Source organism: Aulonocara sp. 'chitande type north' Nkhata Bay, linkage group LG14 (assembly GCF_057382095.1).
Source record: "Aulonocara sp. 'chitande type north' Nkhata Bay isolate Kocher_YH1m ecotype deep benthic linkage group LG14, A_spYH_male_GT1.1, whole genome shotgun sequence".
Taxonomy (NCBI): Eukaryota; Metazoa; Chordata; class Actinopteri; order Cichliformes; family Cichlidae; genus Aulonocara; species Aulonocara sp. 'chitande type north' Nkhata Bay.
The window spans coordinates 6,297,774-6,324,686 of record NC_141357.1 but is presented as its reverse complement, the minus strand read 5'-3'; the positions used below and the strand labels follow the sequence as shown (position 1 = coordinate 6,324,686).

Below are 26,913 nucleotides of genomic sequence, written 5' to 3'. Positions count from 1 at the left end.
CCAGAAAGATTAGACTGGGCCTGAACGATAAGGGTTACGAAACAGACCATTAAAGCTTGAACTGAGACAAGATAAAGAAATAAAACAAATGGATGCGACTGAAACACGCACTCTACATTAATGTTCTTTTATATGTACAATCCGTATGCCCTTATAAATTCCCCACTCATGTCCATTATAATTACCTCCAGATTTAAATTACATGTAAGGAAGCGCTGTCAGTGTAAGTACTGATGAAAAAGTAGGGAAGAGAATTATCATTACTAAAGCCAAGTGTAAAGACGTGTTATTTCAGTGCATCCTCGGCGTTAAAAATCACCGCGCACACAGAGCAAGTCCATTCACTGGCTCCTTCTGTGGACTGTAGCTTTCAGTCGGGCCTGGTTTTCCTCCACAAGTTCTTCCAACATAACAAAGCTGTTCGTGTAATCAGTGCTAATACAAGTCATCACAATAGTTTGAACAATAAATATTGCATGAACTCTTGGACTTCCTTTGCTGTGGAGTGAATAGGAGTGTGAGTCAAAAGCCAGAGGAGGATCAGACCCTGGTTTACTGGCTACAAATCATAAAGAAAATCTAAAGCTGCTCCCTGTGCTCCATTGGACCATTAAATTCCTGCTTCAAGTCTCTGTAAATCTGTGTGTTGCTGCCCAACCAAGACATCAATACTAACAAGATCCTAACATTAGACAGTCATTCCACTACCCTCTCATGCTCTCAACATTTCACTTTCTCTCTTTCACTCTCTCTCCTTCATACTTCCTCCCACTTCTCATAAACCTTCTTCATACGTCATACTCTATTTACACTTTCTATTCTGAATAATGATGTAAAATCATCAGCCTTTGAGGCAATTTTAACACCAACATTTATTATTCTTCCCATTTCTCATATAATATAAATAGCAGGTCAACAGCACAAACAGCCTGTATGTCCCTTTAGATACTCAGTTAAGAAATATATGCTGTGGATGGATTTCCTCACTTTCTCTCATACAGTTAGAACGATGGATGGATTATATTAAACACGGAAAAAGTTTCAAATAATAACTTCAAGTGATCACAGAGCAAAACTTCAACCTGCACTAAACCCTCTCTTTCAGACTTTTTTTCAGTTCTATTTCAGTTCTATGATGCCACAGAGGAAATTTCTCTAATAAGGTCATCTCAGACCTTATCTCGAGAAATACAACTATAATTCTTTATTCCAGCTCCATAAGATGGAGGGATGGTAGTGAGGGACCCAGGGCTAGTAAAGGAGACAAGAGAACAAGCAGAGTAAGACACACAAAATAAAGAAAAAAAAGGAGAGAAAAAATAAATGGCAGTGCTGGGCGGCCCTGATGTCAGAGTGAAAGAATGCAGGCCAAGTGGGCGGCAAACAAGAGTCGGGAAACGGAGAGGAGAGGGCATATATGAGAGAGAGAGAGAGAGAGAGAGAGAGAGAGAGAGAGAGCGAGCGAGAGAGACAGGAAGTTGGTGACAGATGGTGAAAGTGTTGTACTAAAGAGGAATTAAGACATTAAACTACTGTGTGTGTGTGTGTGTGTGTGTGTGTGTGTGTGTGTGTGTGTGTGTGTGTGTGTGTGTGTTTGTTTTCTGACATAACCGGTGGTCTGTCAGTTTATGGTGGCCTAACACGATATTAACACAAGGGGGAATCCCAGGGTTCAGATACACTCAGACACTTCCTGTTTCTCTCTCTCTGCCACCTACTTAATGTGACTCTCTCACTGGCCTGACTCCTCCGGGTTAAGTGAATCACCACAGTGGGTGTGTTGGTGTGTGTGTGTGTCCATGTGCACTAGACCATAGCACAGCATAAGTGTGATGTTGCCAGTAAGATCAGGTGTGAAACCACGTGACAAAAGATGAGCCGCATGCTTCAAATTAGGTTTATAAAAACTGCAGGCCAGTTTGCACCCACCAAATATCGGGACACTCCCTGCCCTTCACACACATACACACCCAACACTTCCACTGTAGCAGCACTTTGGTCATGCTGGCATTTCCTAGATTGTCTAGCATCCTCCACAAAGCCATAATCCTAGACTGAGCTAAGCTGGCAGCCAAGTTTTGCAGAGATGGTTTCTGTGTGAATGGAGGGAGGCAGTTTGTTCATCTAAGCCACTACTACCTAAGGTTCCAGCTCTTCAACTACATTTTCAGACTGAAGAGAACTTCTGGGAGGCGGCTCTCTAACCGTAAAACACTACCCTAAATTAACACCCTATTTTAAACTGTTTTTACAGCTGGTGATGTTGATGTGATACAGGCCCAGCAGGGGTCAATGGGTGTGACACTTCACAACAAGTCTGCCAGCATGCACTGAAATGCAGAAGGGCTTCCATGTAGCCATATATGCTTCTGTGCTTTCATAAAGACTCCCCAAAAAAATCTATTCTGGAAAAAATTGGAAAAAAAAAATCAATTAACGCAGTGTGGCTTTCCATTCAATAACACCTAGTGTTGTGCATAAGAGAAGAGGTCAAGCTGACTGGCATCTCATTAACACAGGTCATATAGTAGATTCTTAGCTTTAGCATTACAGATCAATAGTTATGAAGTATGCAATGTCTTCAAAATTTCTTTGCTTTGACAAACTTAACAGAAACTTGATTTCAATATCTTACTCGATCCTTGATATTGTACACTATGTATACCACTGTATACCCATGCAGCCAACATATGGTGATTACATAATAATAATAATAACAATAATAATAACAATAATAATGAGAAAGATGGTGAGAAATGGTATAGCCAACTCCTAATGACACAGAGGGAACTATTGTTAACACCTAGTCAACTCTAAACCCAAAGGAATGCCCAAAGTATGTATGACTGTCATATGCAGGTACAGAGGTTAAAAAACACAGACAAATAATTCAGCAAACCATTTCAACATCAGGCAGGTGTTGACTTGCCGAAGTGCAACTCAAAACGTAGTACACATTCTGCCTGTCCTACCCCCATTCCCGCCCCTTTTTCTGTGTTGTGCAAATCTGTCCCAATACTCCTTAAGTCTTTCCTTCAGTCTCTTTTGTGTCCCTCTCATATCTCCTACATTTTTTCACTCCCTCTCCCACCCCTCTTCACCTTTTCTAGTCTTTCTCCTCCACATTTTTCCTGCTCTTCTATTGATAGAGCCTTTCAGTCCTTTTATACCCAGCAGGCCTTATATGGAGAGGAGCTTCTGAGAAACCACTACAGACTCATACCAATTCCACTGACTAGCCAGATGTTTTAACTGCTCACATTTAGTTTTGACTACTCCTATAGACAAATCTTTTCTGAATACTCAACACACACGCACAGTAACCTTAACCATCAAAAATGAATGCCTAACCAAATGGGCATTTTGTCCCTATAAGCGGCTGTTGGTCCCCACAAGTATAGTAGCATTCAAATTTTTGGTCCTCACACACACACACACGTTTTCCTTGTTGTGTCTATTTGCATGTCCTGGACGCTGCTATTGCTATGAGCTACAGAGGTCACGAATACAGGATAAACAATGCACACAATACTGTTTAGACTGCACTAAATAAATAAGGAAGTATTTCATCAGATTTGACTAACAACACAAAAATTGGGCAAATCGGCATGCATCCAGTCCAGTAGCATTTAAATGGACTAAGTTGCTATGTTCCCAAACAGCAAATTTCCTGTTTACTCTGAGCACTTCCCCTTTGCTGATTAGATGTTAATAACAGTTCAGCTGAGAGGCAAAACAAAACCAGATTACAGCCAAAAGAGTGTCAAATTTTTTTCTGCATGGTATAGCTCTGTCCTTCCATGCACATATGTGAGTAAAGCACCTCCCCTCCCTTCCACATGCATTCCCCAGGCCAGTATAAATGACAACAGATGAAGACAGTCACAGCATGATAGGTGGAGTTTGGTTGCAAAGAAGCTTGCACATGTGCAGTTACTGAGAATGTTAAAGCAGTGTAAATAGTACCAACTACTAAAGCCTCTTTCCTCTCGTTATTTCATTTCAGAGCCGTTTTTCTGACTTCTATCTCTGCCTGTGTTATTTTTCTCCCTCCTATTATCTACTTTCTATTTTTTCAGGTTATAAAATTTTAAATTATAAAGGATCAATTAAGAGCAATCAAAATTAGCTGGTGTTTGCCTGCATCCACATACAGGAATACAATAAAGTCATTAGTGTTCAGTTAAATTTACACGTGAGTGGTACAGGAGGCAAGGATATGGAGAAAAGGGGAGTTGACAAAGTGAAAGTTTGAATAGAAGGCCATCCAGTTTGTCATTACAGTGTTTTTGACATGTCAGCACAAACCTACATTAAACTTGACAAATTACTGCGAAGGCTTGTTTGAACAGCTTAAACTATGAGAGCAATCTCCTGAGACAGTAACTTAACACAGACCCTCTCCCAATGCAAGGGAGCTGCTCTGCAGTTTGGTCACACAAAGTTTAACTGCAACATCTTCTGAACGCTCTCCTCTCTGACTGGGGTAGGGCTGCTGAGGCAGAACATACATATGCAACTGCTTCTGAGAAATGCACATCTGTCATACTATACTAAAAGAATCTACACTAAACAAACTTTAGCTAGACATCACGGTTCACTTCATTTCCCACTTTCATCTAAATATTCATATCCACCTACAACCACAACGTGGGCTTCTAGTGAAAAACATATCACATATCATATGGTTTTAGCCAGCAAGTAGTGACTAGACAGCTACATATGGGTCATCCTCAGTGATGAAATGCACTGCCAGATGCGACTGGCATCCTGAGACTGAAATAAACAGAGACAGAAGCATTTTCTGAATGAGGGTGGAGATGGGGATGAGTGGTAATATGTGGGAGACAGAAGGGCAGAATATGTGTGGAAGCCACCAAATGTAAAAATAAATAAATAAATAGATAAACAAATAAACAATGCGCAAGATGGAACTCTTTAACCCGCAACATCAACATAAACATATATATGGACAAACGTATTGTACAAGCTTATAGAGGCTCCCAGTGATGTTTCTCAGCTTAACATTTCCGGCATCTATACTGATGTTAAAATGATAAACACAAAATCTTTGCTGCTGATTGTTAAAACTAATATAAGGCTGTGAATGCAAAGTCAAAAAGTGGTGACTGAGTGGACAGAACTAGTATAAAACTGTAGAATCCCCATTTTAGATTTAGTCAGTGTGATTAAATATCTTTTTAAGAATGTGTTCAATCAACTGCCACACCCATAATAATTCAATACCGCTGGGGAACCTACAAGAGCCAAGTTGTTCCAAGTCTCACTTTAGTACTGCAGAGAGTTCACACAAACACGCACGCAGACACACATGTAACAACGTCTTAACCAATTGTCATAGTCAGACTGGGCAGGGCTGTAGATATTTTGATAATAAAGTTGCTAATTTCTGTTTGTAAAGCAGGAATGTGGCTCAGGGTAACTGTGATGATTTGGCAAATATGCTGTACATAAATCAGGAGTAGGAAATCCTGGTTGTCTGGGGCTTAAGGCGCTGCTGATGTTGTAATTTTGCTTTTTGTTCTTTTAAACTTCAACAAGATCTTTTTGGGCCTGAAGGGAAAACTGAAAGTCATTCCAGAGCAAATCTGTCATCTGACAGTGTCTCTCATACACACTGTAGTTTGGCAGGGTGCCCTGTTGTGTTAACATATAATCTTGTATGTTTGGTGGCACTTTTTGATCAGAATTGCATCATCAATTCAATTCAATCCCCTAAGTCTAGCACCGTGGACCTTCCCATCTTCCAGCTGTGCGCAGATGGACAGATTCCAGCATCATATTGCAATATTATACCTTCCACTATAAAACCTGTATCCACAGTATACCGAATGCATGCCAATATGCATGCCAATATGCATTTTTATGTCATAAAAACTTTCATTTGACCTATACTGGGTCTCTGCTCTTGCATTATAATGCTGCAGCCAGCACGTTGTTGACACCAATGAAGTAGTCTATCAGTAACAGCCCCCCATTGAAAGGAAGGCTGAAGAAAAAAGCTTCATTTAATTTTCATTATTAAAGGCTGCTGCCTGCAAGCTGCAATCATCAATAAAACATTCACTACTTTCTTTCTACATCATCAGAAATACCATTATTGCAAACTTCTTTGAAATACTGTGATATAATTTTGAGGATTTAATCGCCCACCCCTCCAATTCCTTCCTTTCTGGATTGCAGCTGGTGACTGAAAGCTCTTACAGTGTTGTAGCACAGTGCTTTAGTATAAAGTATGACATAAACCCCTTACCATGTGAAACACAGGAGGATTAAACACATTTACACATTAACCCTACACGACCAACAGGTCTGTCAATGAATTGTCTAAATTCAAGAAAGCCCATATTAGAATGGACTGAATCTGTGCCTGGGAAAAACAATCAAATATTTTTAGGCTTTAGCAGTACCAACACTCCCACACTGTTAGGGTTTTACAGACTGACTGAAGAATTAATGAACAGTAACCTAACCCAACTACACCAGAACCTGGTGTCCTTTGGCCACTAATGTGCATTACATGGTTGTATGAGGACACTGTACATATGTAAGACATCAGGGGGGGAAAAAAAAAAATTGTCAAAAAAGCCTAGTTCATGCCAGCCATTCTAATCTCATCCATCAGCTGTTGTTTGCATTCCTCCAGACTCCATAGGTTGCTTTATTTTCGTCTTTGCTTCCGCTGCTATCTGCCTTTTCCTTCATGCCACATTGAGTTTTCCACAGAAAGAATAGGGTTCTTATTTGTGCACTTATAATTCACGCAGTCAACCTCCTCCTTCCCCAACACTTCTTTCATAACTTTTCTTCCCTTTAATTTAATTTCTCTCTTTTCAGATTAAGACAACCCCTGCCTATATTAGTACTGACATTATCAAAGCTCCATGGAAAGACTTGGTTAAAGGTTAACAAGCAGGTGGAGAGAGAGAAGCCTTCAAAGACTTACCCAAGGACAGCCTATTATCACCACACTCCAGGCAAATGAAAACAAACACACTTTCTTTCCTGTAAGTTGGGCTGCCTATTCAGAGTCCTGCAACACTTATTTGAAACTAGTTTTTCATGAAAGCCACTATATAAATTATTGTGTTGCTAGTACAACAGATATGAGAGCATACTAAAACAATCACTGAATTTTATAGTGAATGTGGTTTATTGGTGAACTTTGATACCAGAACTTTGAGAACTGACTAATGATAAGCTATCTAGGTAGTCAAGGGAGACTTGGATAGGCTCTTATTATACACGCTCTCCAGTTAACCTGCTTTCACACATGAACTGTGGGCAGTGTTGGGAGAATCAGGGCAGACAGTTGCTCTCTTTCAACAGCTCAACAAGGGGGAATCTCTGGCATCAGAGGTATTCTAACTACTTGGACTACCCTGTTTGGTTTAGGCAAGGGTAGCGCATTCAATGACACACACCCACTCTTTGAATTTACTAAACAATTACCCGCACTATTCTCACATTACACAGTTGAACAATATTATATACTAGGCTCAACTCTTCCTATCTTAAGTTTACTCACTAGCTGGTTCACTGGCCAGGCTGATGTTGTGGTGATCACTGATCTGCTGCTTTCCCAGCAAGGACCTTGCCTCACGGTCAGACATACTCCAACTCCCCCATCTCCGACTGCTATTGGTGGCAAGAGTCCTTCTCTAAAAAACTGAGCTGGAAGTCAACTCCAACCAAAAGGTGGAGCAAGTGGAGATCTGGTTCATGGGGCTGTAGAGCAGAGCAAGAACTACCATTACCAGATACTGTACGATGACGGCGTACAGAAACTAATAAAGGCTGGAGCCAAGCAAAAAAAACCCAGAGTGATCTCAGGTAATACTGATACTGATACATGTAGCTGTCCTTTTTGGTTCTTACACTTGATATGAGTTCATTCTGTCACAAAACCATAAAAAACAAAGAAATAAAATCTGTCAATTAACAGTTTGAGACAGATATAAGATATGGACCCAGGGAGAAGAATCTTAGCAAGTATGCATTTTGCGATGAGGTTTAAATTTCGGGGTTATGTCCAATACCGCTTAGGCACAAGTGTACTTAATAAGGCAGCTTACTAAACCAAAGGGCAGCAACTGTGTTGGGAAGGAATTTCATCAAGTTCTTTTTTCTCAGACTTTTTCTTTTCCATCTGCTTTCCAGTTTCACATGACACAAACATGCCTCACTCTCAAATTTCAGTGTGAACACATCTGACTTGAATGAGTCACGCAGTGAGCTAAGAATAGTAAACCTGAATCTTATCATAGTTAAGAGGGGTGCTGAGTAGGGAGGGGCTACAATGAGGAATTTATTTGAAGAATAAAATTTGAGCCTGTCTGAATTCTGCACAGGTGGGAAAAGCTTTAAATTTTTCTGATATTTGCTCCCATGCCCATCAGCATACACAATCACTGACACGCAATATGAACGCTTTTTCAACAAACACCGAGATTTGCCTTTGGTGTTATGTCACAGCAAACACAGAGCAGGTAGGTGTGCCTTTACAATGACAGATGATATTGAACATTACATAACCAGGAGAGGAGTGGACATAATCACATGCAAGTTCCCAGCAGGATCCAGAGAGCTTTGGTTGCCTGTTGTTAGAGTAAGGAGGGCAGATCACACACACATGCACGCACCTGACTAAAAAGGTAAATGTACAGGTGTTCTAGGCCTATTTTGGGATGGTTTACACAGTTTGACTTGCCCAGTGTAAGGACAAGGAGAGTGTTCTTGTTCCTCAGACCACCTACCTACTGCTTATGTGGGCGGCAGAGCCAGAGTACAATTCAAATAAATATCTATTATTGTACGTTTATAACTGTTGTGTTTAACCTGGAGGTAAGCGTTTGAGCCAAATCCAGTAGGGTTTAAAGTCCAAGAAAAATGATCCAAAATGTTACAACAGAACTACACAGCAGAAGATCCTCCAAACACCCACAGAGCTCCTCTCCTTCTGGCCTGCCAGTACACATTGAACAAGTGCAAGAGCAGAGGAAATCGGATTACCTTTTTAGCTTGTATCATCGGGTTAATCTGAGTAAAGGTGTGCAGGTGAGGCTGTTTACAACAGAACAGAATTAGGAAGCAACTTAGTCAGCACTGTGTAACTAAACATGAATGAGCAGTTCTTTACTTAGTCGAATTCAACCTGTCAGATGTGACTGAGGGCTGTTAGCAGGAATCAGTCTGTTTCTTTTTGCTGTTTCATCACATCAAATACACTTGAACTGTGACAAATAAATAAATAAAACTCAAGCATTCAACTTTCAGTCTTTTAAGGACTTCCCATCTCCTACAGTCACACCGCATGTACAAAAATGGCAGTGAAGCTGGTGTGGATTTTGACTCATGTCCAGGGTGGTTTCCAGTCACACACCAGTCAAGGCTGTAATACTGAGGAGAAGCAGGATGCAGTCACTCATAGCATTTTTTCCCAACAGGGCAGGGCTCGCTGTACCACTCGTCAAGCTTTGGGATGTGGGAAAGAATTACATGGAAATGCTAAAGCAGCTGCCCACAGCTAAAACTAACCAGGCGCACATACTGTACTCACATACCCTACGAGACTGCGAGTCATCATCATACAGGTAACACACTCTGACTCACTGTCAGAGACAAGCTCTCATTACTTCCATTCAGCTAGAGGGTTCCAGCACCCTAACACTAACAAACACCATCAAACTGTAAAGTGGTGCAGCAACAATAAAGAGAGCAGTGTTGCTCACTATTTGAGATTCATTCTGATTAACCCTAACTATAGTGACTGACTGGTGTTACACTGAAATGGCACTGATGTTTACCCCACTACTGAGTCTAAGCACTGAATTACTGCAGTCTTACCTGTCTATTTGACATCTTTTCATCGAGATCATTCTGTGACAAAGGTAAATGACATTAACTGTGATTCTGTGCTTTCACTGATACAGGATGTTTAGTGGAGAACTTTTGTGTGTGCAGACATCCAGTTTTTCAGCCAATTTTCTTTTGAACAAACATTACAACTTCTTTTTTGTCCATTTTAACAGCAAGTGGCATTTACTGTGGCTCAAGAGTTGGCAGTTTGTCTTGAAATCGGAAGGTTGCCGGTTCGAGCCCTGGCTTGGACAGTCTCAGTCCTTGTGTCCTTGACACTTCACCTGTTGCCTACTGGTGGTGGTCAGAGGGCCCGGTGGTGCCAGTGTCCGGCAGCCTCGCCTCTGTCAGTGCGCCCCAGGGCGGCTGTGGCTACAATGTAGCTTGCCATCACCAGTGTGTGAATGTGTGTGTGAATGGGTGGATGACTGAATGTGTAAAGTGCTTTGGGGTCCTTAGGGACTAGTAAAGCGCTATACAAATACAGGCCATTTGCCATTTGACCATATAAGGATACCTGTTCTCATCACACAGAGCCAAGAGTAGAAAGAAATCTGTCCGAGTTCATGCTTTGGGCCCGCAGGTAATGCTTGTGCACATGCAGACCTCATTGTTTGAAATGCTGTTTGTGTTTAACAAGAGCATTTAGTACTTTTATAGTACCCATGCCAGGAATAGCATCACAGGCCAACTTTAACGTCACAGGGACTTTAAGGTCTTAACCTGTAAATGACATGAAAAACCTGAGCTGTTCTAACATGCAAATGTCAGTGTTCATGAAAATTGTACTTGCAATGCTTTTGATGCTTACAATAACATCGGCTTCCAAGTTTATTAAAAAAAACAGGAACAACTGGGGAAAAATTTTCAAATGACTTTGATCTACACTTTCTTTTGGTCCTTCAACTTTAACTGAATTCCTTTGAATACTTTCTTTAATCCAGTGCTTCAACTACACAAAGTTTCTGCATTAACAAAAAATAAATCTATCAATCAGTCACTTCAGCTTTTACAGCAATTCTGTTATTTCAAATCTGAACCTTTAAGAAACAAGCACACAGTCATTGCTAGTTGTTCACAGATTGCTTATCCAGAAATCAGTCGTGGTGAGATGAGAAACAAAAAAGTTTATTCTGCATGTAGAAAGTCTACAACCATAGAAATGGATTGTACCAGCCCACATGGCTGTTGTTAATCTGTTATTGTGCTCTCTGTCTCCAACAGTCTGTCTGCCCAAGGGTAGATCAATAGTCGCTCCCCTCCAGCATCTCCAACACCTTCCCATTTCAAGGTCTGATTTCATTTCCCACATGCAAACAAGTGGTAGTCGTCATCTAAACCAGTGGTCCCCAACCCAATTTTTTTTTCCAAAGTTAGTTTAATACTATGACCAACACAGCCAACGTCTACTAGAGCTCACTTCCATTAGTATCGAGTCTCTTGACTGTGTTGGCATCTTTAATGAAATTATTTAACAAATATTAGGTATGCTGTATGTGAAAGCCCATGCATGAAGTTTCTGCTTCAGTTTTGTTTTTTTAAACTGCAGTATTAACTTTAATCATTATCATGTGTCAGTACATCGCATTTGTTCATGGACGCAGCTTACCAACCAAGCTCACTAGTGTTAGTTGTTAACTAAGCACTCCACCCTCCTGTGCAAACATGGTCACTTATAGTTGAGAAATAAATAACGTGCCAGCTAACTCTGAGGCTTCAAAGGGCAGAGTCTAGAAAACAATGGGAGATGCCACTGTGTCTACATCCATCTTTTATATACAGTCAACAGTTCAACTAATAATTTCTTCAGTACAAAAATGGCAGTTAATTTAATTTAATTTTTTTTTTTACTTAACCCAAACCTCATTACATGCAGGCAGCTTAGTCACCTAGGAGGCATTACTTGTGCATGGGCCCTGACAGTATTCCCGCCCACAAACCCAATGTTTTGTACATTTCTCTCATTCAAGTTTACACTCCCTTTACCATGACAAGCGTAACTTTAACACACATCCCATTTGCTGACATCAACAAGTCTGACAGGACAAGTTGACATTATGAGGTTAATGAAGGGAAATTCCTCTCCGTCTCCCCCCCCCCAGTGAGTATTTCCTATTGCAAAGTTTAAGTACATTAGCGTGTATCAACACACATTCACACATGCAAGCGTTCCTCTCTCTTCCTGTTGTATAGCGGATGGTAGTGATCTGGCTAAGAGCCAGGCTGTCAGGTGTGCCCTTTGCAGTCCACCTGACATGCAGCGGAGCAACTACAGGCCAGGGAAGACCTTCACCCCATCAACAGCAGGTCCTGTATCCGCCAAAACAAAATGCTCAAAGTGGGAGTCGCCCAGTGTTCTTTTTTATTCAATATTTATTCAGCTCCAGGCAATCCCCTAACCCATCTGGTCTCACTGCAATGCACTGCAGAAACTGGCAGCAGAAATCTGGCATGAAGGAATCTACTAACTTCCATAACAATGTGGAGGGAAGCATTACTAGTATTTGATCAGATAAACAGGCAAAGAACAAGCCAGGACCAGTAAACTTTTTCCTCTCATGTGAATCCGTGTAAGAATTAGATGTGAAATTAAAACTGAGTGTGGGGAAAAAAAACTGAGCTCATAACGTTATCTTAATAATCTAAAAAAACACATGCACCCATCTCACAAACCCTTGCATTGTGTTTGTGCTTAAAGTGGGAAAGTGAAAACACCCAGCCATGCAGAAGTAGGAATACATCCAGTGAAGAGCCCAACCTCACCCTAAACTACCAAACTTCACTCTCACCACAACTCGGCCTCAGCCATGAACCAAAATATCTCCGAAAGCCCAGCCCATTAAAATAAAATAAAGCCGGCAGTACAGCACTAAGGGAAGAACTGCCTTCAAGCCTCTGCCCACATCAGCCCAATGGAAACTGCAGCTAAAAGTGACTGACCACAGAGTATACAACTGGTGGAACTGCTTTGGAAAAATGTATTGACTGCTGCACGCTGATGTGCATTTTGTGCCAAGTAGAATAATTGTGCAGGCTGTGCACGCTGAAAATTCCACCATGTGCACTTTCTTTAAAGAGCTACCCAAATTAGACCACCCTGCAGATCAGTAAAACCCTGCTTCAGGGCTAATCGTCTCCAGTTACAAGCTGCCATTTAAAAAAGGAGCTTGTATCAAACTTGGAGCACTTTAACAGGACGCTGAGGAGCAGCTGCAGCATGCTAGTCAGCACAGGGAGGCCCTGCCCTTCAGGTGACCTTGAAGGAACTGGTCAGCTGGTCTTGCTGCAGCTTGACCCCTGGAGGACTATCCCGCCCATTCTGGCTCACTTGTCTGAACTTCTATCTTCTGGTTTCTGTCTACACATGCATTTATTTAACTTACAGCACAGGCTATTTTGCGTTCCCCTTTCTGCTGGGTGGGTAATCAACTTCTCTTATAATCAAGATGAAGCTCAGCAGATCAGATGCCAAAACACAATTTCCTCAAAGATAAAAACAGCATAATGGTTTTATAACACTGCCTCAGTATTTTTGGTCAGATTTCTCATCCCGTGACAGCCATCAGCACCTGTGGGCTGCATTACATGCCAGCTGCTTGCATTATGTTTACCTCTTCCAAACCACACACAGGATAACAGGTGGACAGGTTTGTGGACCAAGCCCTTCCTCAATTGCAGACACTCTCTCTCAGCACAAGTCCAGCGTCTTCTGACACATACACAGGGTCTCTTAAAGCTCCATTAAGAGATGGTTAATTTAAAATGATTAACACCGCAGCACCTTCTGCTTGCATCAGGTGTGCAAGCCTGTGACGTGAGCCGTGTAGTTGCTGTCTTAATCTGTGTCTGTCTCGCGTCTATAAAAAGACAACCCCAACCTGAAGGATTTGATTTTGTGGGCTATAGGCCAAATCACTACGTGGCTAAAAGTCCACAGCACTGCTTTTCAATGAACGCCAGTGAGCCAGCTCCCAGAAAATACAAGCCTACACAAGTGTACGCATGACGGAGGAGAGAATGCCAGACCAAACTTCATTCAAACAAAAAAAGGGTCTCGTATTGGATTTCATAGACACTTAAAATAATCACATGTAATGTTGATTCTTTAAACCGGTATATATGCAACACACCAGCAGGGCATGTTTAAACTTTGAACTTAAGCACTTAGCTAGGTTAGCTGAAATGCATCACAATTTAACATATTACTTATGACAGACAATGAAGCAGCGGTAGATAACCGAGTTTAACCGCTTTAACCACACTGTACTAATACGACTCCTGCTGCTGTATTACGAGTCTTGATGTATGGTTTAACTGAGTAAAATGAGTCACAAACAGGCTGTGTCGCGTTTAAACCCCACATTATTATTATTATTATTATTTATTTATTTTTTTACAATGGCGTTTTGGTGAAAAGCTTCTCTCCATATGGTGCACACGGGGACTTTCAGCCCACTCACTCAAACATGCTGCACTGTCACGAATTACCGAGCAGAGACTGGCCGGTATCACAGCTGTAACCAGTACAGCAGCCGTGAGGTTGGAAAGAGCCAAAGTTAACAGTTAGCACAGTGGGGCATCTGCCGAGGAGCGCGCGGGAGGCACCTAGCTTAAAATCTGTGTTTAAACTGGATGAAAGCTTACCTTACAACAGCCGAGGTCAAATGCGCTATGCCGCTTTTCTTTCACTCACTTCCACCGCCCGAGGTTTTGGAGTTGTCTCACCGCCGTGTCAGACAGTCCACTTACTGACTGGTCACTGTTAGTCAGTAGGTAACGTACTGTGTGCCGGGTTTCTCCTGACCCTCCCACCACCACTCCCAGTTCTCCAACCGTGGGCTCTGCCTCAGCGCGGAGGCTTCTCCTGGACTGCAGGTATCAGTTACACTATGCTTCGTGAACTGATATGCTAGTATGAAACAAACTGCCAGTGTGTCGTAGTTGTCGGGGGTTAAACTCTATGGGAGTGGTGTGGTAATTTCTCCTTTATTTTTCTGTCATCAAAGGACAGCACAGCCGCGTAATACCAGGAAGTTAACCAAAAACCCACCCTGCTACAGCTCCCGTAGGAGTCATGAGTTTCTTTCGGACAGGTCGTGCACTATGATTTGCCTGCTAATACTCTTCAGGCGGTTTTGTTATCTTCTTGTCTCTGGGACATTAGAAATTTAAAAAAAAAAACAATGTCTGCTTTTACCAGCCTGATAAATGGCAGCGTGCTCGGTGAGCTGACAGAGACTAAAGGCTTAAATGAGGAATGATACACAGACAGCTTTCGTGAATTAGAAGATCATAACCAGATCCCTTCACTTTAAAGCCAAACTCTCTGGGAGATCGCAAACTACACTCATAGCCATTTATTGCTGTCCACCCATCTGAGCTCTGAGCGGGTTAAAAGTTCATCCATCGGCACCTCTAACGGGTGGGGTAGAAAACGAATGCGCGCAGACATAAAAGTAGACGTGAAAATGCTAGATATTTGAGTCTGGAGGAACCGCTAACCAGTGCCATTCCAGCCGGCCATTCAGCGGCAAACTGCAGCTCAGCGGTTCCATTGAGCGGCTCTCGTCGTTTTCACGGGGTTCTCGTACCCTCTGCTGTCCAAACAGGCGTCACTGCACCTGCACGCCATCACTCACAGCTCTACCTCGTGACAGGAGACTCTAAAGTCTGCTGCCATCAAAGTCTAAATAAGCTAATATTTCCCATGAAACAGTCAAATCTCTCAGTTCAAACATTTGGCATGTTTTCTATGTTCCCTTGTGAATAAAATATGGGTTTCTGAGTTTCTAAAACCATTGCATTCTGTTTTTACTTTACATATCGTCCCAAGTTTTTTTTCAGGTAAGAAAGAAATCCACAAAAAAGAACTAGAAATTTCCACCCTTGCTGCTAAAATTTTCATTTACAATAACTGAAAGGTTGTTGAAGTTTTAAGATACAACACTGAGAGTAGCAGAGAATGAATAAAAGGTTTACTGGGAGTTTTTAAAAAAGTATGATTTTTTTTTTTTTTTAAATTATTGTACTTATGAATGAGTGAAAGTCAGTGTCATGATGTATATTTGAAAATATTTCATTTGCACTTTTTATGTTTTTTTTTTTTATAACTGTCCTTATTGAGCATCGTCCAGACGTGACACAGCTGTCATATCTTGTGTCACTCATGCGTTCTCTCTTCCCCTAGTCCTGATAAACATGAAAAGACTGAAGCTTTTTCCTGTGCATGCAATACAAAGTTATGAGGCTCAGAAATTCTAGAAAATCTGATGCAAACCAAAGAGTGCTAAATGTTCATCCACCCCTGTGAGGGCCTGTAACTCAGATAATGATATAAGATAAAAACACATTTTCATGCCTTTTAGTTACTAAAAAAAGTTAGCTGATTATGCAAGGGTAAGACAGACTCAATTTTTTAATATTTGAATCATTTATAAGAAAAAGACAACATAAATGAAGCTCCTGCACTAAGTATAAGTTAAATAAGGGTTGTCTTCGCCGGCCAATACTCTAGAGGAGACCAATAATGAACATTATTGGTTAGATGTAAGTATAATCATACCCTTTAAGATTTTCATTGAAGAATATTCATTGGGAAAACTTGACAGCTAAACATGTTCATACAGCTGAACCCTTTTTTTATTTTTATTTAACCTTTATTTAACCAGGAATGTCCCGTTGAGATCAAAGACCTCTTTTTCAAGGGAGTCCTGGCCAAGAGGCAGCACATTTCAAGACAAATACATGCGAACAAACAAAGTTAAAATTACACAAAACAATTACACATTATTGAGGCAGCCTGTAGGCCTTTGAGTTTAGTTTTAAAAACATTTAAAGACAACAATTCAGTTAGTTTCCAGTCTTTCTGTAACATGTTCCATGAAAAAGGCGCAGAGTGGACAAAGGCTTTCTTACCCAGCTCTGTGCGGACAAGGGGAACAGACAACAGCAGCTGATCATTTGAGCGCAAGGAGTAAGAACCACTATTTGTCCTTGTGACCAAAGTACAAATATAAGGAGGCAGCAATCCAAGCATAGCTTTGTAAATAAAAGTGTACCAATGCCCCTGTCTTCTAATGGCCAAAGAAGGCCATTTTACTCTTAAGTACAAATCACAGTGATGGGTCAGGTATTTACAATTGGTAATAAACCTCAAGGAAGCATGATACATCGTGTCCAACATTAGAAGACATGAAGAAGAAGCGTTCATATACAGAATGTCACCATAATCTAACACAGATAAAAAGGTTGCAGTGACAAGACGTTTTTTTACTGCAAAAGAAAAGCACTGTTTATTACGGAAGAAAAAACGAAGTTTAAGTCTCAGTTTCTTTACTAGTCTCTCTATATGTGGTTTAAAGGTGAATGAGTCATCAATCCAGACACCAAGGTATTTATATTCATGAACTATCTCTATGACATTTCCTTCAAGGGTGGACACCACTGGAATAGGCTCCGGGACCTTCTTTGACTTGGAAAACAACATTAGCTTAGTCTTGTCAGCATTGAGAACTAATTTTAGCTGAATAAGTGAATGCTGGAAAGCAACAAAGGCTTTCTGTAAAGTTTCAATGGCCTGAGCAACCCTTGCAGTTTGGCTGTACATTTAAGCACCAAAACTTTCCATCTCTCTCTGACCTGCCAGTGCTACTGCTGCCCTCCATCGCTGCCTGCTCTGTGAACCCCTAACTAGGCTTGCTAGTAAAACTGCACCATCCCACCATACACCTGTAGGCTCTGACAGCATAATACTCCCCATTTTCTATGTGTGTCACAAGTGCAGTCAGTGATGAGCTCAGAGCCTAGATGATAAACTCTAACTGTACTCTGTTTCTCTAATAAATTAAACATTCCAGGTCTGAATCCCCTGCACTGGACTTTGTATCAGATATTACTGCAGTTATGCACTGTGCTCATGTGAAGGTGACCTCAGTCTCAGTTGTAATGTGACTTCACTGCCAGAGGGGGGGGTGATCGATTCAGCCTCAAACAACCCGCTACTAATGACACACACACACACGCACGTTGTATCCTGTTGGCGTTGAGTAGATGGGCAGAAGAGCTGGTCATGACACTGGCCCCTTACCTTCAGGCCCAGCCCTGTCTCCTCTTCACTTCCCTTCCAAAATCAACAAACAGCAGCACACTTGATCTTTCCTTTTCTCCCAGGATCAGTTAACACCACATCGTTCTGATTTCACTTAACAAAAACCAAAAAGGTTTACTTGACTTATCTGCTGTAATGCAGCAAAAAGGTCCTACATTAGCCTACAAACTCAGTGTGATCCCAGCATTCACTGACCAGCTGCCAGACTTTCAGAAAGGGGGAAAAGCATTATCTGTGGAAAGTTTGAACTGTATAAATGTTCTGAATATTTTGCACACTTCATCAGTAAAGTCAGTACATAGTTGTTCGTGCTGAATTAATTTACCGTCAGACTAATTGAGTTTTGCTGTGCTGTGCTGTGATTGTAGGTGTCGATTTTTGATGTCGAAAGACAGGCACATTATAGGTCAGGGAACGCACACTTTTCACATGTACCCAGACGCAGGGTGAGTTGACCTTTAAGGAATGTGGGAAGGGGAACGAATGAAGCCATGTACTGGAATGTCTTTGTCGTTTCCTCCCATCCAGGCTACGGTACATTCCAGTCCTCCCCAGTCATTACTAACCAGCATGCAGCAGGCTGCATTAACCACACCACAATTCTCTTTCTAGAAATCTGAAACCTGTGTCTGCCAGTGGTTACACTTTACCAAAAGATACCTTATCCCATAAAGGGACTGCTTTAAAAAAAAGCTAATTCCATTCAATCTGTAGACAACTATATTTAGATATTACATATGAGCTTAGCACATACAGTATGAACTGCTGAAATGTAAATGAAATGTGTTAGTCACGTCATATAGAGTCTATTTCAGAGTCTGGGCATATTTCTTTATACTGTGTGTGCTCACCTACATGTAAAGCTATGGCTACTGCCAAAAACTGTGGTTCCTTTAATGGCCACTTGAGACAGGCTTCAAAAGTGAGGAATAGACTCCTATTTTAAATGCCAAACTTTAAACCATTAAAGGCATGTTTACACGCTAATACAAAAAGGGTTTTGCTCTCTATAGATAGTTTTCCCCTTCCTTCCATTTGGAAACCGATAAGTTTTAAACATAGGAGCACAGAAGCTTTGCTCGACATCTGTGTCTACTTGGCCTCCTCTCTGCTAATTAAAGGCACTGAACTGGACCTCTTTCTTGTTTGTTCTAGAGGATTATCCGACTAACATTATGGCCTGTTTTACGGCACAGACAATTTCTGTTTCTGCTTCAGTTTTGGAGATTGAAATTCTTCCTTCGTTATTTAGCACCAATTTTTAACTAGGCTTGCTAGTAAAGCTACAAAGATTCGCCGATTAACTTGGATAAATTGATTATAAAAAAACAAGATGAACTGTTAAATTATTCCGATGTGAGATTTAAATTAGACAGCTTGCTGAAGGCTGATGGCAGCCATCCTATTTTTCTATTTGTAATACTTACACCAAGCAGGGGTGAGTCTAAAGGGGGGCATGGGGTGTACTAATATTAATATTTAATACTTAAGATAAATAAGAATTTTCTCTTTACGCAGACCAGTAAAAATATACATGGGCCAGTAAAACTCAGAGCCACTGACCTGGAGCTGTTAGGCTGGACGCTGAGTTATTATTAACATTAATTATTGACATTATTAACATCTACACCATCATAACTTCCATTTTCTACAACAGGAAACGTTGCATCAAAGCACAGGCCAAATCTGAGAGAATGCTGATACACTCACTTTCCTGTCATATGGTCCTTTAAAGGCTTTCAGGCACACTTAAACGCACAGACATGCACAAAAACACTTACACATGAACACATATACACAGACACACCAAATCTACCTCATCCAGGGGATATGATATTGTAAAAACTCTTTTTTGTTTCCTACTAATGTAAGAAAGCTTTCCAAGAAGACAGGATATTTCATTTTATGCCTTAGTTCAGATTGTATATATATATGTGTTTTTTTTTGTTTTTTTTACATTACTGTACTTTATTTTATTTGTACTTTACTGTACTGTTGTTTTTAGGAAAATGTCTTTGAAGATTCTCAGTCATTCATTTTATCGTAGTCTAAGAAGCCTGGAAAGAAAAGCGTCTGGACTTCTTTGAGTTTCTTGAAGACGTGTAGGAGAAGACTCTCCTGAGTTTTTTGATAAACCGGCTACATAGGGGATGACAGTGTTGTTGCGTTTGTCTTTCTGATCCTCCCTAGTTTGTGTCTGATCTTCTTTTCTGTGCATCTTTGCTGACTTGATGAAAGCCCAATTAGGATAACAACTTGTTTTAAGAGCTTCCTTTACATGTGTGTGTTCTCTCTTTTTTCCTTTGGGCTAAGAGGGAACATTTTCTGCCCAGTGTTGTAGGGTCCTGATTACTCCAAGTTTGTGTTCCAGATGGTGGTGGGAGTCAAAGAGGAGGTACTGGTCCATGTGTGTGGGCTTCCGCTAAAACTAGTTGAGGTTCGCATTCTCTTTGATGCGCACGGCACAGCCCAGGAATGGCAAACTGTTATCTTTTGTGTCTTCCCTGGTGAACTTTATGTTTTTATCCACAAAGTTGATGTGAGCAGTGAAGGATTCTACTTCTTGGGTTTTGGTTTTGACCCAGGTGTCATCAACATATCTGTACCAGTGGTTAGGTACTGTCCCTTTAAAAGAGCCAAGCGCCTTTATTTCCACTTCCTCCAGATACTACAATATGACCCAGTGTCATTATTAAGTTGGGGATGGTTTTGTACCACCTGATAAAAACAAGTTCAATATTTGCCTTTGTTTTAGCCCTGCTGTGGGTGCTCAACCACCTTTACTTGGAAATACCTGCCTGTGCTCACCAGCTAGTTGGTAACTTTGCTTTTGGACTTTTCGAGCAGCACAACGGGAGAACATTAAACATTTGGCCTTCAAACCAAAACAGGGTAAGAATTCTGTGCAGAGCTGAAGGGAACTGGGAGTCTGGTGAAAATTCTCTATAAGCCGCTCTATAATCAATTTACTGTTAGCATATAAACATTGGATGTAGCAGCTTTCAAATGCATCATATGCAGTGAGGTTACTTGACTCACAACATCCTCTCTATAATTAATTATGTGAGGGCTGACACTAAACCTTTTGCACTCAATGTTGCACATTCCTACAATATTATAACTGTGCTGGTATTTACTGAAAATATCCAAAAATGCCCTTTGTATCACCAAAGAACGTTTTAGGGAAGACACTATGAATGTCAAATTGCTACTTAAAGCACCGTGACTTCTTTAAAGAGGGTTCTTATTCACTCTAATTAACACTTAGCATCATGAGTCTTGTTCTGTAACACAGTACAGATGTCTCTAACGTGTCCAGAAATTACAGAGGCAGCCTGGTTTGACATGCATAATTACCTCTGAGTAATGCGCATTATAATTCGGAGAGCGCTGCTCAGGGCCAAGCAAGATTTAAATGCATTTACTAACCACAGATCATTTGATTTATCACCACAGACAGCAGATTCTGAAGCAATTTACAGTTCTTAAATTATGTAAAAGTTTCTCAATGTCAACCCTGTGGGAGATGAACCCTATAACCTCAGCTGTGTCAGCACCTATGTCTACCCACTGAGCCGCATAAAACCTCTGGAATGAAAGATGAGTGGAAAAATCTGACTCCAGAGCTGGCCTCAGCCATGGTCACAGTGTGTATGCAAACTGACCTTGCAGTTGTGGCAGTGGTTTTCTCCATTCTTCCCTGGAGAAAGGATGATTTCCCCTGTCGGGATCAGCTGGATCTTCAGTTCCATCATTTTTTTCTTTATTCCTTTAGCTTCTGTTAAAGTGATCCGGTTTTTGTGTGTGTTTCTTGTTCTTCCCCAAAGAATTGCAACGCCTAAGATTGAGCAGAAAGAGAACGTGCGTAGAAGATCATCCCAAGAGAAGTTAAAATGCAACTATCAGAGATAGTAGGTTCATTTGAAATGCATGCAAGATCCCAAATCTCTTTCTGAAATGAAAAGAAACCACATGCAGTATCTTTCAGTGGGAGCCCTTACCTGATAGAGAAATGTTATTTCATGGCACGAGGATCAGTAGACATACAGTAGTGATAGTAGTTTACAAGCATTGGCACAGAGATTTGAGGTTGGGGTGTTACCTGTTGCAGAGCGGAGAGTCACAGTGAGGCGAGCTTCCTCTCATGCAGCCAGAGGATGTTGCCTCTCTGGCTGAATTCACGGGAAGGATATAGTACGTAGCCTGACTCAAGATGGATGCCACTTACAGAGGATATGTGTCTTTTGTTTTACAAGTGCATGTGAGTATGTGTCTTTAGTTAGATAAAAAATATGTGCTCTCGTAGCGAGTGGTAAACCAATTTGTATCTTCAGTAAAATAAACTATGCATAAGTCTAGCTAATAAAAGTCTAGATCAGTGGTTTTTAACATTTTTTGCCTCAGTCAGAAATGCCCTATCTCTTGTCTTGAACCTGCTATTTTAAGCAGATTTTACACTTTAGACTATTTAATGCCATTAATTTAAAAAGACAGAAATTGTTCTTTGTTTTTCCATTCAGGTCAAAGTTTCCACTTGTAGGATATTACTTGGAGTGACAGAATTCAGAGATGCTTCATCAAATTATCTACTTTCACTATGATTTATACACCACTTATATTTAAACTATTTAATCATTATTTTACACAATATATTTAGCTTGTCTTTCTATCATTTCTTACCTTAAAGGAACTATATTTCACCTATTGTTTAGGCCTAATTTTAGCTAGCTAGTAAACTATTTATTTAACATATTATTATATGATTTGAACCGTTTAAACTTTTCACTTATCTTTTCATTTTAGTTTAAAAAATGTTGCTCTTTTTACCATTTATCTTCTTTTAGCATTTAATTGAACACTATCAGTAATTTACTTTTTACTTTTAGCTAGGATTTAACCTCTCTCTCTTTTAGCTAAATAAAAGCTACTTTTAGCTAACATTTTCTTAACCTTTCTGTTACTGGTATTTAACCTTTTACCTTTTGCAATGAGGTAACTTAGCTTAATGAGCTTAATTAGCTTTTGCCTGCCAACTAAACCATTGCTTTTAGCTAATATTTCACCAATCTAGCTAGCTAGGAGCAGGTTGTCGATTACTTTAAGCTATTTTATACTTAGCTGGATATATTTATGCACTAATTATGCCCCAAAATTTCAATTGTTCACTACTTCTGGCGTTTTTACTACTACAAACGAGCTGTCTATTTTTACCATCTAGCCAATACTTTATACTTTGTAAGGTGTTGCAACCTCAACATGTCATTGTTTCTTCATTGATTTAAGTTAACATTATTTTTGCTATAATTCTTATTTTAAATGAACTACATTTTACCCCAAAATGGCTACCTATGGTTTTGGCTCCTGTTACATAACTAATCATTGCATGCACACACACATACACACATACAGGGTTGGTCTAAACATGGTTTCCTTCTAGAAACAGCATCCTGCTTCAGACATTTACAACACCCACCCAGATGATTTAGTGTGTACGTATGTGTGAGAGAGATGCATTTTTGTTTGAGCGTGTGCATGACGGAACCTACTTGTGCTTCTCTAAGGATATACAGTGCACACAAGTGGCAGGCGTTTGCATCGCTGGCTTTCTAAAAACAAATAAGGGACTTGTGCTCTCATAGTGGTGCACTTCCTCAGAAGGAATGCTTCCAGGGGTAAAGGGGTAATGTTTGACACTGGAGTCGAACATTGGTGCATGTGAGACAGAAGCATATAAACAGCTTCAATCTGATAGATAAACATGCATCATTCGCATAACCTTCCTAAACTGTCTGATGACTCCAGACCCCTCACACCCTGTTGGTTCACTGTTATCACCACAGGTCACATCCAGTTATTTGGGCACATCATAATATGTGTGGTGAATGGCCAAGCCACAGAAAAGATAGCTTTAGAGCACATAGAGGGGTCTGTCTTGAGAGTATTCAGCTTTTATCTCTCTTAATCCTGCGCTATAAAAGGTTTTTTTGATACATAATTCATGAGCAGTAGCATAAAAAGGGATATCTTTCAGCATGAGCGTCACACAGGATTTGTATGTCCTGTGTTTTGCAAAGGGGCATCGCACATTGGTGTTAAGAGAGGGGAAGTGACAGAGACACACATCCTTTGACCTCTGACCCTAGCTGGAGGCATTTCTGACAGCTTGGCATCAACAGGAAATCTGTAGCCTTGATACACACACACACACACACACACACACACACGAACATTCCTACACACAATCTTGGAGTTGAGACGTCTCTGCCCAGTTCTATTTTAAAATAAGAACACATACTTTCAAAGTGATTGACTTCCAAGGAAAACACACTGTTAAAAAGGAAAATAAAATGGAAAAGACAGAGCACAGTGGCCACAAATGCAGATTATTGGTAGTAAAGTAAGAACTGTAGAATAACACACTAATCACTGTCATTCCATCAACTGTAATTAGATCTTCACTGATGAGGACACGGCAGTTAAAAAACCTGTTACTGTAAGTCTAGGTCACAAAAGGGTTGTAATTATTTGTTTTCCTATTTTCCTGCTTAAATCATCATATCCGTTTTCTCACTGTGGAGACTAAACTTCCTTGCTTTCCTTTCCATTGCCATGGAGAAGTGTCTCAGTGGTTACCGAAAGGTAAGGCGGATCCAAAGCCACTTTTTCCATCTTACATTAATGATGTATTATCTTTTTTATACATATGTGTGTAGTGCTTGTGTCACTGTGTGATTCCTTTGCTACAACAGTCTGAAGGTAAGTCATCATATGACAAAGGTGACTCCTCTCGAAGAGTATAATATTGGGATTTTCCAGGCCAAGACTTCTGACTCAGCCCACCTACAGCTGTGATAAAACCAATAATCTGCATCCTTTTAATTTAGTGATAAGTTAAGTGATGAGTTAAGTTAAAATGAATTTGATGAGTGGGCTTAAGTTTGTGTTAGGCTATGCAAAATGTTTAATATTACTTTTTTACTGGCTTCTGTATGTTATAAAATTCATTCGTTCATTTCATTAACATAAAAGCTTTAAAACTGTGTTAAAGCCTCTGAGCTAAATATGTGAAACACAACCTTTTGATACGGTTAGCTATAAATAAGTTTATTAAAGGAAGCAAAAGTTTTAGTATTATGTATAAAGCAATAGCGAAACATAATGGATACAAATAACATCTACTATCTGTTAGCTAAAAGGAACTTTGTTACAATGTTTAACTTTTTTTAAAGTAACAATTCTGAACCTGAAAAATGACATTTCAGTTTTGGGGAAGATGTATTGCATCATATATCTGCTTTTATATGAAATAAATGTGTTTTGAAATAATTTATAGTGTTTTTAGTCAAGAATTGACAAGAATTGTCAATTCTTGACTAAAAACAAGAACTCCTGCAAGTATCCTTGGATCCGAGGAGTATCCAAGAGTATCCTTGGATGACTTTGACCATGTTTGTTGATGGTGGTGGTTATGATTTTCTTGTAGTTTGGAGTTTTCAAAAAATTCTAAATATAAAAATACCAAAGTCTTACACATCTTTGATTCCATTGGCATGGCAGGTTGAATATAATCTTTAATAATATTTATTGGTCAGATTCCTTTGATGTTGTTCACATTCCCCTCTTTATGGCCCATAACCATGATATTACTTCACCATGGTCAAACATCCCCCCAGCACCTTTTCATGTGTTGTCTCTCAACTTACACCTTTTTATTGTGACTGGTTACATTTCTCATCATTGTTTGTCTTCATTTTCTTTTCATTAGCAACTGAATCACATCTATTATATTTGTGATTTTCTATATAATGGGACTTTATATTACTTTAGCCAACATGCATTTCCTGCATTCAGTCCTACTTGTGACACTGCAAGTCATTGTGTACACATGTGTAAACGTACAGTATTACAGCTGCATGGATCAAGGGCATTTGGGCACTGCAGGCCAAATCCTGTAACCAGATCCCACGCGGAGGCTCAGCCCAGACCAGATCAGACCAGGGCTGAGTAAATCTCACAAGTGTTGTCTGAAAATAATCCTAGCTATTTATAACAGCTGTCTCTACAGTCGAAGAGGAAGTTCATAATATTTCATTGACGTTTGTTCCCCAGGTCCTACTCTGCGAGCAGTAATCTTGCTCCGACAACAGAACGCTGGCAGTTTCCAGTTTCCACAGGAAGGCAGAGGAAGCTAGAGGACGCCGATTAGGCTGCAGATGTAGAAGAGGGAGCCACTGACACGACGGCCAAAACACTCCCTCCGGAGAACAGTGTCTTCAAACATAATTACTGGAAAGTTAAACTATTGACATTTTTTCCTTTATAGCACTTCCATCTCCTGTGTAAATATGGAAATTATTTTAGCACGAGTGATGTATTGTCAGATTAGCTGGAAGTTGCTGCCCTCTTGAGGTTTCATGTTTCAGCAGACAGATCTCTAAAAGACAAATAAAAAGGTGCTGTTGGAAGCTGACAGTCAAGGCTTATATGACCCACACCACACCCAGTGACTCGGATAAGAAAATTGAATAATGAATGCTACATGCCACTTGTCTTTTATTAAATACTACCTTGTGGCAGTGTCTGGACATGTTGTTACTGTTAGCAGTTTCAACAATCTCTTCATTATGTTTAGTTTATTAGTTTGACAATTTATTGATTAATTTTATATGCTATAACTATATAGCCAGCACTATTATTTTAGTCATAATCTGTTACTTTTAACAAAAATATTTGCACCATTTACTTTTAGCAAAAAATAAAGTGCTATTGCTAGTTTATTTTTCCACTTATGAATTAAATCAGATTATTACTTTTTAAAATAATCCATATAATCCATTTTATAATCCAAAACTTACTTGTACCTAATCATTTTATACATTTGTTTTAACCTCTATTTTGAGTAATCATTTTACATTAGTTTTAGCTTG

General features: G+C 40.1%; 1 protein-coding gene and 1 long non-coding RNA gene across 3 annotated transcripts in view; one reads left to right on the top strand and one right to left on the bottom strand.

Moving 5' to 3' along the window:
* LOC147313950 (unconventional myosin-Ic-like) overlaps positions 1–22,104 on the bottom strand; it is a 61,939-nt gene extending 39,835 nt beyond the window's left edge. Inside the window, exons 1-2 of one of the 2 annotated variants that reach the window (XM_086260718.1) lie at positions 21,988–22,104; positions 21,652–21,824 (exon numbers count right to left, since the gene is read on the bottom strand). In XM_086260718.1, coding sequence (XP_086116844.1) covers positions 21,652–21,741 — 90 coding nt within the window. In that variant the 5' untranslated portion in view covers positions 21,742–21,824; positions 21,988–22,104. Of the gene's footprint in view, positions 1–14,523; positions 15,058–21,651; positions 21,825–21,987 lie in introns of those variants that run through there. The other variant, XM_086260720.1, reaches the window with a different exon arrangement.
* On the top strand, positions 14,431–26,437 carry LOC147313949 (uncharacterized). The gene is made up of 4 exons (XR_015124586.1): positions 14,431–14,754; positions 21,814–21,897; positions 22,098–22,247; positions 26,096–26,437. It is a non-coding gene; the product is annotated as an uncharacterized LOC147313949 (long non-coding RNA).
* Positions 26,438–26,913: the final 476 nt, after the last annotated feature.